Source organism: Aulostomus chinensis, chromosome 10 (genome assembly GCF_037954235.1).
Source record: "Aulostomus chinensis isolate RoL2024-O1b breed Wild chromosome 10, RoL_Achi_v1.0, whole genome shotgun sequence".
NCBI lineage: Eukaryota > Metazoa > Chordata > Actinopteri > Syngnathiformes > Aulostomidae > Aulostomus > Aulostomus chinensis.
Window position 1 is genome coordinate 894572 of NC_141329.1, and position 13126 is coordinate 907697.

At 50.7% G+C, this 13126-nt stretch overlaps 2 protein-coding genes across 2 annotated transcripts in view; one reads left to right on the top strand and one right to left on the bottom strand.

Annotated features, from left to right (window-relative positions):
* Positions 1-3827, top strand: hspa13 (heat shock protein family A (Hsp70) member 13). The gene is made up of 5 exons (XM_086215395.1): positions 1-163; positions 244-584; positions 1305-1518; positions 1595-1762; positions 1831-3827. Exons 1-5 carry the CDS (start codon positions 139-141, stop codon positions 2409-2411), a joined length of 1329 nt encoding a protein of 442 aa, XP_086071521.1. The 5' UTR covers positions 1-138; the 3' UTR covers positions 2412-3827.
* The window catches only part of gdpd5b (glycerophosphodiester phosphodiesterase domain containing 5b), a 25820-nt gene continuing 16509 nt past the window's right edge, over positions 3816-13126 (bottom strand). The window contains 11 exon segments of the mRNA XM_086215394.1: positions 3816-4273; positions 4275-4329; positions 4788-4900; positions 5772-5786; positions 6739-6821; positions 7403-7550; positions 7652-7809; positions 7889-8110; positions 8809-8959; positions 10930-11012; positions 12055-12200. Coding sequence (XP_086071520.1) covers positions 4219-4273; positions 4275-4329; positions 4788-4900; positions 5772-5786; positions 6739-6821; positions 7403-7550; positions 7652-7809; positions 7889-8110; positions 8809-8959; positions 10930-11012; positions 12055-12200 — 1229 coding nt within the window. The 3' untranslated portion in view covers positions 3816-4218.

Genomic DNA, 13126 nt, shown 5'->3' on the forward strand with positions numbered 1-13126 from the left:
CCGCGAGCCTACCACTGCTAACGTGTATTTCGCTGTCCGTCCGGAGCGTCACATCACCAGCTGGCAGCGCGAGGTGGATCGTGGCGTCTCCTCGGTTCTTTATCTGATTCGGTAAAACTTAAAGCGGCGGGTGAGAAGATGGTGGGAGAAATGTCGATGATTGGTAAGTTGAATTGTCGCTGTTCAACCCGGGTGACTGTTAGCTAACCCGAGCTAACGAGCGCTGCCCGTGTCGCGCCACAGGTTCGGTGATTCTGGCCCTGTTCTTGGCGGGTTATCTGGGCCAGCAGTACCTACCGCCCCCCAAACCTAAGGTGATCGGCCTGGATCTGGGGACGACCTTCTGCTCCGTCGGGGTCTTCCAGCCGGGGAGTGGAGAGGTGGAAGTGATAGCCGACGAGGAGGGCAGGAGGAGCGTCCCCAGCGCGGTCTCCTTCACCTCCACGGCGGTACTGGTCGGTCATGAAGCTATGGACCGGGCCGATACGGACCCCCGCAACACCGTCTACGACTCCAAGAGGTTCATCGGGAAGCTGTTCGAGCCGGAGGTGCTGGAGCAGGAGAGCAGCCGGTACCCGTTCAAGGTGGGTGACGTCGGTCCTGATGAGGGTCGTCGGCTCCACCTGTGCTCGGGCAGGTGGGCCACGTCCCTTCACCTCCGACCACGTCACGAGGACGTTTATTAAGCTGAAATTGCCTGTTTGAATCATTTTCAGTCGTCCCAACCACACAGAATGAATTCCTGACGTCATGAGCTATTGATCTCATTGACTGATGACTGAACTGGAAGTGGAAGATACCAAGTCTAGTGGCGATGCTTGGTGCTGCGTGCAGCCTGATAACGTCATCACGCCGCAGTAAACAACTCAGCAGGTCTTCTTCCAAACAAGACCAACAAACAAAAGTATTGACTCATAATGTCCCTCGTCTGTGAGGCGTCTCCTGGACCAGGATCTGGACCACATCTTCCCCTGGTGTTTGCCCGTAGCACAATTCCCTGAGTCATATTTTGGCCAAATTGAGCCAGAAAGGCAGAGTGACTCAGCAGCCTTGGAGGGTCGAGCTAGACAGAGAAATCAGTTTGGCCAAAATGTGACGCAGGCAATCGTGCTGTGACGCTCGGGAGAGGTGAATGGGGTTAGTACTGGTCCTGGATGTCTCATCGACTCAGAACTCAACTCCAAAAGGGCACATTGTTGCCAACTTCTCCACTTCTGTAAAACGTTAGTCAGGGTTACCTGGATCGCCTCTTTGTCCCAGCTGCCATATTTTACATCAATGTCCGTTTGTCCTTCGGCTCTCAGGTGATTAACAACAACGGAAGCGCCGAGTTTCTAATCTCCACCAACCGCAGCTTCCCTGTGACTCCCGAGTTCATCAGCTCCAGGCTGCTGCTGAAGATGAAGAAGATGGCCGAGCAGCATCTTGGCGCACTTGTCCAGAAAGCCGTCATCTCAGTGCCCGCCGAGTTTGACGAGAGACAGAGGAACTACACCGTCAGAGCTGCGAATCTTGCCGGTCAGTTTGCTCGTTGCTGATGGATCACTTGTGTCCATCAGCGATGTAACGGAATCTCCTGGTTTTGGTCTGGCAGGCTTGGAGATCTTACGTGTCATCAATGAGCCCACGGCGGCGGCCATGGCGTACGGCCTTCACAAGGTGGACGTGTTCAACGTGCTGGTGGTTGACCTTGGGGGCGGGACCCTGGATGTGTCTCTGCTCAACAAGCAGGGCGGCATGTTCCTCACCAGAGCCATGGCCGGTAAGGCCGTCCAAACACTGAGGTCATTTAGTGGAAGCCTCCTTGCTAACACCCGGGCTTTCCTGCAGGAAACAACAAGCTTGGAGGTCAAGACTTCAGCCAGCGGTTGCTCCAGTTCACCACGGAGCGAGTCAGGCAGGAGTTTGCCGTCCCACCTACTCTTAAAGAGGACATCCACCGTCTTCGCCAGGCTGTGGAGGCCGCCAAGATCAACCTCACTCTCCATCCCAGCGCCACCATCAGGGTACCCCTGCACCTTCACACTCATGACGGGTCCGAGTCATCTGAGGACACGGACCCCCCGCCGGTGCTCTTCCAGGCCGTGGTCACCCGCGAGCAGTTTGAGGAGCTGAACGAGGACCTCTTCCAGAAGATTCTGGCTCCTGTCAAGACCGTGTTACTGGAAGGCCACCTGGAGCGGGGGGAGGTGGATGAGATTGTGCTGGTGGGAGGTTCTACCAGGATACCACGGATCCGGAGGCTGATCAGCGAGTTCTTTGGGAAGGAACCCAACACATCAGTAGACCCGGACCTGGCTGTGGTCACGGGCGTGGCAATCCAGGCCGGCATCATGGGCGGCTCCTGGCCTTTACAAGTCAGCGCCATAGAAATCCCCAACAGACACCTACACAAGACCAACTTCAGCTAGTCAGCCATTTCCTGCTCCATGCTTCGATCATGTGACCAATGTGAGCACTGCTGAGGTGGGAAAGTGGCGCCGTCATGTGAGCCGGAGGTAGTGATGTACTCCCATCAGCAGTGCTGCTGAGGCCTTGATGCACACACACACACACACACTCCTTTGATATGAAGTTGCTGATATTTTCATGCTTAAAGCAGAAATAAGAGATTCTGAGCTGTGCTGATCATGTGATCACACTAACAGCCCCTACCAACATGCCAGCACGTCTTCAGTTGCTTATTTATTCCAGTTGTGTGTGTGTGTGTGTGTGTGTGGACACACCAGTCCCCTCTGACTGTGCCTTTCCTGACAGCTGCTGTGGAGGTGAAGAGAGTTCAGGGGTTGAAGGTCAGCATCTCTGTAGCTACGCAGTTTAAACAGTACTGGACCAAGTATTGGGTTCTGATGAAGGTGCATGTTGGAGGAAGCCTTCACATTCACGCAGTACTGTAGTACTTTATTCATTTGAGGAGGGTCAGTGTAAGTGTGTAGTTCATGGTATTTTACACATGAAGACGTTTTGACGACTACTGTCTCCAAACTACAACCATTCAGTTTTGTAAACTCGCGCTCACTGCAGTGGACCAACTTTGAGTGGACGCTGAAGCTCGGTGTCGCACTTCCTCTTGCCGTCCGTGGTGTCACGGCTGGCGTCAGGTCCTCGGTGTCTGACGCTGTCTGGAAGCTTGTGTTCGTGGCCTGGTCCTCTGAGCTCACGCTGCCTGCATTCCTCTCCACCCTTCAGCTCGTTAACTGCTGCCAAATGTCTTTGGAGTTTGTATTTATGATGCACTTTATGGAATTAATCACGTCTAGGATTTTTTGTATCCTGCGAGTTGCCCGTCAGCGCAGCCTGAAACATGGGCAAATAAAATACTAATTTATGCTGCTGATTAAAGTTCTGTTTAGCAGCTAATCATGGTTGGGGAAGTCAAACAGGGCCCTGATGACCTCACACGTCAGAAGGCTCCAGTTCTCAGGGACGGTGCTGGATTCAGACGATCAAAACCAACTGGAAACTTCTGGGTTAGATGAGGTTTTATTGTTTACTTCCAAGGCAGAAATACCCAAATAAAACAAGGCAATACTTCTGCCCCTGTTGTGGTTCTCTTCAGTGAATGTACTTCAGTATTTAGCACCCACCTCTTGTCTATTTACAGCAGCAGCCAACAAGAAGCCATCACCACTGCAACCCTACAGGTCTGACAGCAGGTCAGAGGGAGGCGACCAGACTCACGTCAGTCACAGCTCCTCCGCAGGGCAACACACGACAGCACAGCAGACATAGAAAATGAAGTCCCATTCACATTTACCATACAAAAACAGTTGTCCTGGTGGCTCCTAACAGTCACATGCATCAGTTTTTTGGGGGGGGGGGGGGGGGTCCATCTAAATCACCTTACACACAGGACATCTGAGCAGCTCGTCTGTTTCTTTGTCATTTCTTCTTGTATGAATATTCAAGTGAACCCTGGTGAGGAGCAGCAGGACATCAGCCTTCATCCTGCTGCCACAACGCCGCCGAACCAAAAAGTTTCCTCTGCTGACAAATTCGTCCAACAGTGCCGAAGAGGAAGGAACCGCTTTGGAAATGAGCTCATTATAACCCGGCCACTCAAACTGCTGTGAGGCCACAGATTCCTGTAATTTATTCCATCAATAAAAGTGCCGGTAGTCGTGACTACAGTCTGTTTAGCAAGCAAACACTATTTACAGAATGTACATAAATCTTCTGGGGGTTGTTTCCTCCATCAGATGTCACATGACCTGGACCTCAGGGGACGTCATCACCGTCTGGCTGGCTGATGGCCCGGTTACTGCAGTAGTCAGTCGTAGCCGTTGTCCACATACAGCTCGTCGGCACTGCCAGCTCCGTTGCCCACCTCTAGAGGGAGCCACAGGTCACAGGAGGGGTCAGTGAGGAAGATGGTGTCAGACCTCAGACACTCAACAGCTTCACCGTCCCAAAGGACAACGGGGACACGATGGGCAGAACTCATCTAGGGGACTCACCTTTGACCCCCAGTGCTACACAGACCTGGCGTCAATAAGCTTCCCTACACATGTAGTCTTCAGTGTGGGGGGTGTATGTGGGGATGGAGAGATGAAAGGGGGCAAAGGAGGGATGCATTGAAGAAAGGAAGAAATCACGGATGGCAGGATGGACAAGGCAGCGGCTACTGGGGTTGACCTTCAACGGGAGGACATTCACACAGATGCATGCTGGGACGGAGTCGCTTTGTAAATGAAGGCAAATGAGAAGTGACAACCACAAGAGAACAAACTACAAACATGGAGGAGTGTAAGGGGCCTGCTGGTGTTGGGGGGGGGGGGGGGTCTTACCTGAGAAGATAAGTTTCTCCTTCATGATGTTGAGGTCTCGGCTGGACCTGCGCACCGCGGCGCTCAGCATGATCTGTTCAGGGTTGTAGCTGCGGATGCCGCTCATCCGATACCTGCAGGAGAGTCACGACAGCTCAGTCACCTGCAGACGGCGAGCATGTCAACACATAACGCTGCCTCCGCACTCGCTGCATCCTCCACTACTTCCTGTACATAGTCAAGACGACGCACACGCTTCTAACATCAGACCGAACCTCCGCGGGAGTTCGCGCTTGGTTGATTTGGTGTCACACTTCTGGAATTTATTCAGTTCAGCGTGAACAACCAGCACATCGCTACGTGAGAGGCAAACACCCCAGAGTCCAGACGCTGGTTAGAGGATCACTCATTAACGGTCTACTCGTTGCTGGGCAAGGACATCAGGCAAAAAAGGAAATTATATGAAAATAGAAACTCTTATATGCTGGACGTTATGACATCACAGATGAGTCAGTCAAAAGAATATTCCAGGACTAATGGATTGATACACGAGCACTCTGGGATGGAACACGGTGGAGAAAGCAGATGGAGACGTGGAGGGAGTTGGGAGTAATGAGACAGTGGTTCCATCATGTAAATGCTCATAGTCACATGAGGGAAACTTCAAATACTGCACGAGCAACAAGACAAGCAGGCACGGGACTCGAGAACAGCTCCTCCCCCTGGTCAAAGCTCTCTGATTCTTCCCGTGTTGTGAATACGACGACCACGTCGGTCAGTCACAGCGGTCATGAAGCTTATGAACACCAACACTTGACTCCAGGCTTCGAGTCCCCCCACCCCCCTTGTTAGGTGACATGGAGAGAATCTGACACCATTTAGATGGAGGGAAAAGACTGATGGAGACACAGAAACAAGGGAAATGTGATAATGTCTTCAGACAAGAACAGTGGAGAGCGAAGGACGGAGAGGGAGACTGCAGGTCAGAAGAGACGACCCAGTTACCTGATCATGTGATAGCTGAGAGAAGATGCCAGAATGCAGCAGAGGAAGAGAAGAGCATGCACATCAGGCAGAGGAGAGAGGACGAAGAAGGAGGTCAAAAGAAGGTGGGAGACAAGAGAGGTCAGTTTAGAAGCAGCAGAAGCTTCTGAAGAGGCTGGCGAAGCAGAGCCAAGCTGCACCGGACCGCAGAGAACCCGACGGACCATCGGGCTCTGGAGACATCAAGGAGCGTGTTCACACACACTCCAGCTAGCAAGGTTAGCATCTAACAATCTGGATGGAGACGACACAGGGGTGCACCGCCGGAGGACAGAATCATCAGAACCAAACGCAGCTCAGACAGCCTGACTCATCAAAGCGGCTGGTTCTGGTCGAAGTTTTGGAATCAGCTTCTACGTTGGCAAACCTCAAATTGACAGATCTGAATGCAGCAGAGTTGCTTGCATCCCATCCCTGGATGAAGCTGGGCGAGTGTCTGGCGTTGGGCTCCAGCAGTCACAGAGGAGTGGACGCTAAAGTGTCTATAGGCCGTCTTGCTGGCGTCCGTGTGTGGAGGAGTGAAACTCACCATCGTTTCTAGGTGTTTCATTGATGCAAGTTAGAATTAGAAGTTCAGTTTTCCGACAGACGCAGAAAGTTTCCCCCGGTTGTTTTCATTGGCTGTTATCAGGATTGGCCTCAGAACCGAGGCACTTTGAAATAATTACTTTATCGTGTCAGCCCTGCTCGTAGAGCCACCAGTAAAATAGTGACGTAAAAAGGTTGAAACAAAAGAAGGTGGTTAGTTGTGAGCTGTAACGTTAGCAGTGTGAGCAAGAGGTGAAACTGACGACAGGACAACAACACATTCACTGAAAAATACAGGTGATGGACGTTAATTAGCAGTAATTAGTGATGTGGAGAACAACAGAGGAGGCACACCAGCAGAACATTACACAACTCTCACTGCAGTAATCTGGCAACTTACTTCTGGAAAATAAATATTCCTATCACCACGACAACGGAGACGATGTCTGCAGACACCCACATCAGGAGGTACTCATCTGGTTTCTAGAACACACACACACACACACACACACACGTTTATACCAGGCTCCAACACCAGATGGCAGTTTACATCAGGAATACAACTCCTGTGCTGCAGCCACCTCCGGTTCCACTGGGTGTGGAACCTCCTCCAGGAACACAAATAATGAATTTTTTAATATCTATATATCCATATCTATATATTTAGCTACACACACACACAGCAGGAGGCTGCATGTCAGCAGAGTTGCCATATGGTGGCTCGGCCGGGGAGAGCAGGGGGGCAGCGTTGTTCTACAGGGCAGTAATGATGCTCAGGTCTCTGTTATTGCGCTGGGACTAGAGCGGAACACACGAGATGAGTTCCGTCCGCAGCCTGGATCCCACGATGATTTTACAGATTAAAATCCAGCTCAGACATCCGGAGGTGCGAACGAAGCGATGTGGACAGGAAAAACAGAACTTTATGACCTCCCGGATGAGCAAGAAGTGTTATTGTTCTGCTGCTGAAACATCATCAAGCCCATGTTTCCAGTGTGGGCAGAGCGGGGCTGGATGTCTCCACCCTCAATAACCACACCAGGAGAAGCAGCAGAGGTTCTTACCATGAGCCAGATGGGGTAAGGCACCTTTTTGAGGACATGTGGCGCCTCAGAGGAGACGGCCGACACCCCGCCGCACCAAAGCACCGAGTAAAGCCACGGCTCATTGACCGTGTAGAGCACCAGGATGATTTTTTGATGGTAGAAATCCCTGAAAGCAACACACACACACACACACACACACACACACACACACACGTTAACGCATCAACCTGGCTCTGTGCGTGTGTGACTGTGAGTGTGAGTTCTCACCTGATTTCCGGTGTGCTGACCTGGTTGTATCTGAGCAGCAGCCTGCTGATGCCAGACTCATTCAGGCTTTCAGGACTCTGTTTCTCCAGGGAGGTTTGGACCAGCCCAGGTACCAGCTCTCTCACCTGAGCTCTGTGCTCATCTGGAGTCCACATCACCTACACACACATTTAGACGGTGACGTGAGTGGTGTTAGCTTAGCTGGGCGGAGCTCACGTTAGATTCTGAGACACTCACCAGGCTCGGATGAAGCCCTGACTGCTGCACAGCCTGCAGGGTATCGTTGAGCCAGGTGAAGTGGGAGGGGTGCTCCACAGGGGGTCTCCTCAGCCTGAACACCACGCTGCTGTTATGGTAGGAGGCCAGTTTCAGAAGCTGCTCCAGGCTGCACACACTCTGGTTGGCAATCAGGTTCTTCTCATTGGGGGACAGCGAGCTGGCAGTCCAGAAGGGGTCATTCTGAAGCAGGCGAGGAGAAAGACGTGACAACAGAGACACTCCAGTCCCTCGGCGTTTGATCCTGCAAGTTGATCTCGCTCAGGTTTCTGAGTCTTTCTATTTCAGGATTCTATGATGAGCTTTACTTCACTGTAACGACTGAAAATACTTCTGATGTTCTATGACACAATCAAGACGTGTCAGCTGACATGTTTGCCTGAGAGGAAGTTAACGCCGTGAATTAATCCTGAACGAGACACAGCCGTCGGACACGTTGCTGGAACACAGGACCGGTTACTGATAGGTAGTAACACTGTGAGGAGGAGAAGATGGAAGACACGACCAACACAGCAAAGGCACGGATGATCAAATACCAGCTGAAATAGGAACTGGAAGTTTGTTTGGTTTGATCCCTCAAAAGTGATAATCAAAACTGATAATTCACGTATTGGAGGCTGGATATGAATTATGATGACATCAGCACAATGAAACTGTTATAATAAATCTATGTCGCCACAGGTTTTGCCAATGAGAGGCTCCATAAGAGGAGAACATCAGAGAAGGCGTTTCTCGCCCTCATCGTGGTCGTCTGACAGCTGTTACTAACCCGTGCAGCACCTACACAACTCTGAAACCAGAGGACGACAACGTCAGACGGTGGCGTGTCCTCGTGAGTCCATGTACATGAGTCACATTTCATCATCCCTCTGCAGTCCTACCTGGAGGAACCACTGTCCTGCATTGAGCTGCTGCAGGTCGGTCCAGTTGAAGAGTGAGGCGTCCTGCATCTGCCGGTCTGGAAACACCTTCCTGACATTAGTGGTCCTCCGCAGGGTGTGGTCATGCATCAGGAACGGGACTCCATCCACACTACGGATCAGAGATGGAATGCAGGTGTGAGGATGTAAAAAGGGACTTTTTTAAAAATAGGAATTAATAGAGGCCAGCCCAGTGGAGCAGTGGTCCTCCCTGTGTCCCCCCAGCAAGAGGGTTGTGGGTGGAGCCCCGGCTGCAGCACGGGGTCTTTCTGCGTGAGTCTCCATGTTCTCCCTGTTCCTGCTGGGTTCTCTCTGGTACTCCAGCTTCCTCCACAGTCCAAAGACATCAAGAGGGACCAGGTTAATCCAGACTCTAAATTGACCGTAGGCGTGGCTGGGAGAGCCAATGGTTGTCTGTCTCTATGTGTTGGCCCTGCCATGGACTGGTGACCTGTCCAGGGGGAAGGCTGCTGGGATAGGCTCCACCCCCACCACCCTCAACAGGAGAAGAGGGGGAACATGGAGGGATGGACGGATGATGGATGGAGGGATGGACGGATGGAGGGAATTAACAGATTAGAATTGAGTTTCATTTGCTGCATGTAAACAGCGTCACTCTTGGAGCAGCTCCTTCCATGAGCCTCAGACGCAGCTCCTGTTTCAGATCAGGCCAAATGCTTTTAAACTGGCGACGCATGAGAAGAGAAGTGAAGACGTGCAGGAGGTGCTTCTGGCCCAAAGGTGATCAAATGATCACCAATGATCATCAGTCTTCAGAAGTCTGCAGGTCAGCAATGCCGTGATATTCCATCGGGGCAGGAAATGATCATCAGGGCTCGTCCACCATTTCTGTGCAGCCGACCTCCACCAAGGAGCTGCACTGAACTTCGTTTATCTATCAATTAACCCTCCATCTTAATTTGGATGATTGCAAATAGACTGCAAACACCAATTTGTAATTAAAATGATCAATTTTAGAATCATAATCAAAAAGCATCCGTGCAAAAGCCTGCTGTGTTCCAGCTCAACACCTCAGCTGTGTTGGTCGAGTCAGCCCAACCACCACTCCAGACTCAGAGGCACAGCCCCCCACCCCCCCTGTCCCCCCGCAACTGCACATGCATGAGCAGACATGTGCAACCACAACCACTACAGTCCCCCCGCCTGTCACTTCTGGTGACGCCGGTGAGGTGGAGCCTCCACCGACGGTCCGTCGATCTCCTGCTCAGTCTCTTTCTCTGACGTGGCGAGCGCTCGGGGTCACTGCTGAGTGCTTTGGTCAGACTCCACCGTTTAATGAAGGAGCAGCACGTGGCTTTCAGAGGCAGGAAACAGAATATCAACCTTAATAACCTGAATTTTACCAGCTATGAAATGTTGTGTTTCTGTTAGCTTAGCATGAACACGTGACAGGAGCAGGATCCTCTTCCACTGAGCTGCCACTTCCATCTACCGTCGCCCAGAAGGGACAATCTTGTACCTTCACAATTGTAGTTTACTCCTGCTCATGTCCTGTTTATCTTCTCACACTGGTTTACGTTTTTTCCAGTAGGAACATTCAGCTGTGCTCTTTCAAATGGACCAGCAGAAGGTGCTCAGCTCTGTTCACAGTGGTTTTACTTACTCATGTGACTCCATTCGCTGCTGAATGAGCACGTGAGAGCAGAATCATGAGGACACTGAAGCTTGGAGACTGACGATCCTGATCGGACCTCCAGCTTGGATTCAGACGTCGTATCATGATGACTTTCTCCTCCCGTCATTTCAGTCTGTTCATCACAAGTAAATCCCAGTGCGTCTGAGTGGGCAGCAACGGTTGCGAAATGTTTAACTGGTAGTTGATGGTCCTGCTAACAGTCTTGTTAAAAATGTTTGAAAACCAAATGTCCTGATGAATGATACGACAAACTACAGTCTGTCTCCAGAGGGAGGGGGAGGGGCTGTGAGCTCCTACTTCACCACTAGGTGTCAGCAGATCCCACAAACTGGCCCTTCGAAACATTTTAGGAAAACCAGTTCTGTAGAATCAAAGCATAACAGCAGAATTCAGAAGTCTCCAGTTTCATTTGTGTGTGTGATCACCTGATTGCCACATCTGCTTCCAACCCTGTGACGTTCATCTGCAGAGCTCGCTGGAAGGACCACAGAGTGTTTTCTGGGGCCAGCTGAAAAACACACACACACACACACACACACGTTAATGAGATGATGGATAGATTCATGATTATGATGGCGTCTGGATTTTATTTTGAGGACAAAAACGCTGAACAGAGAACAAGTGTCTTTCCCTGAAGGTCGTATAAGGAGACCAACATACAGATGAACCTCGGTCTCTGGAACGCCGTGAGAGCCAAAGGGAGTGCAGGTCTACAAGAATGTAAATGGACTGTAACCCATCCAGTCCAGGTTCTGATCAATACAATCCAAAACGCTGAACATCACGTGGAGGCAAAGCATCCTTCTAGAGAGCGGGCGAGGGAAGCTGATGATGGCAAAGCTGGGATCAATACAGACCTGGTGGGAGGCTCACAGCCACACCCCAGCTCAGATTCCACTGTGAGGATTTATCAGTTAAACACTAACAAAGACTGGGTGTGTGTGTGTGTGTGTCTGTGTGTGTGTGTGCGTGCCTGTAATAAACTACTCTCCATTCCCATGTTGCGTAACACAGCAGGCCACTTCTCTATCAGGTACATAAATCCTTCCTCAGGTAGGCAACGCAGGCTCATAAATGCCATCTACAGAGTGGGAACACGTTAGGCAGACATGAGTCTTACTGGATGAGGCCTTCCACTCGATACGTAGCCAGTGAATCTCGTACGCTGAAAACAGCTGCACAGAAAGAAGTGAATCTGCTCAGAAAAGATCAAAATCAATTGTTTTTCTGTCGATCCAACAGATCCTCATCTTTTCCAGAATGAACACAGAATCTGAAGAAAACGATCCGTCACTCGCCAGCAGAGTCTCCGGCTCCTCATCGGGGCTCTGAATGTTGACTATTTTCAGACGCAAGACCACAAGGTCATGGACAGACTAGAATAACCCTGAGAAGAGCAGGAGAGGCAAAATGACTGAAAAACAAGAGGGACAACACACAGCAGTCCAGAGGTTCTACACCACGTGATGAGGGCTCCGTATCTCAGGGTCTAAGGCCACTTTCAGCAGGCCATTTGATTGACAGTACCACACTCTGGACAGCTGACTCACCATGGGGGCTCCCTGGTGACCAATAACATCTGGCCGTGGTTTTAGGGCGCTGGGGTCCATGATGCAGGGGGAGGTGATGTACAGAGGCACCGTGTACAGGCCCAGGAGCCCAGCCAGGTACAGCAGCAGGACCACCACCTGGAACACTGGGACACAGCAGACAGCGATTTTAGAGTAGCAGCGTCTGGAAGAGTAGAACACACACTTTTATCCTCCATCTTGCAGGGAGTTCCATCAGAAGCCTGTACAGTTACTGCAGCTTTGCTTAGGAGCTGGAAACAAGGGGAAATAAGTAAGCTGGCTTTTTCCAAAACAGCTCAGATAAATTTCGACATGGGCGGCGTGGCTCAGTGGCAGAGTGGCCACCTAGCAACCGAAGGGTCGCTGGTTCAATTCAATTCAGCAAGATACTGAACCCTTAATTGCTCCTGATGAGTACCACCATCAGTGTGTGTGTGTGTGTGTGTGTGTGTGTGTGAGAACAACACTGTAAAGCACTTTGAGTGCTGCTAAGGTAGGAAGGCGCTGTATAAACATGAGTCCATTCACCATTTAAACTGAGCAAAAGAAAGGAAGCAAAAGTTACATTAAAAATTCAGCATCTTTCAGCAAGTGCACGTAACTTTGGACCAAGTCTGGTAAGTTGTTTCCAATCCGTATGCTAAGCTAAGCTAACGGGCGAAGCATCACTGTTTCACCTAATTCTGCAAAACAAGAACAGCATGAAGAGTCTCTCCCAGAATATGAAACTCCCTTGAATATCAAAACACATTCTACTCACAATCTTATCTCAAATTCATAAAAAACAGGACTCCTTTCAGTGAATACTTGAAATGGTTTCCTCTCCATGAATGTTGTAGGAACAGCGTGACCAGAATATGCAAAGCTAATGTGTGGAACACTCTCTGACAACAGGAACAGTCAGAAAAAGGTGCTGTATTTTGTCCCTTGCTGTGTCTTTGTGTTGAGTTTGTAAAGATTTGTCCCTCGGTGCTGTCAACAGATCCACCGAGCAGCTCAGAGCAGGTGAGCTGCAAGCACACAGGAGAATGTACTGGATTGTTTTCAAGGT

Bases quoted from the DNA above. Each gene is read 5' to 3' on its own strand.
- hspa13 (XM_086215395.1), top strand. From the start codon at position 139: ATGGTGGGAGAAATGTCGATGATTG. The intron at 585-1,304 runs GTGGGTGACGTC...TTCGGCTCTCAG, and splicing joins GCAGCCGGTACCCGTTCAAG to GTGATTAACAACAACGGAAG. The intron at 1,763-1,830 runs GTAAGGCCGTCC...GCTTTCCTGCAG, and splicing joins CCTCACCAGAGCCATGGCCG to GAAACAACAAGCTTGGAGGT.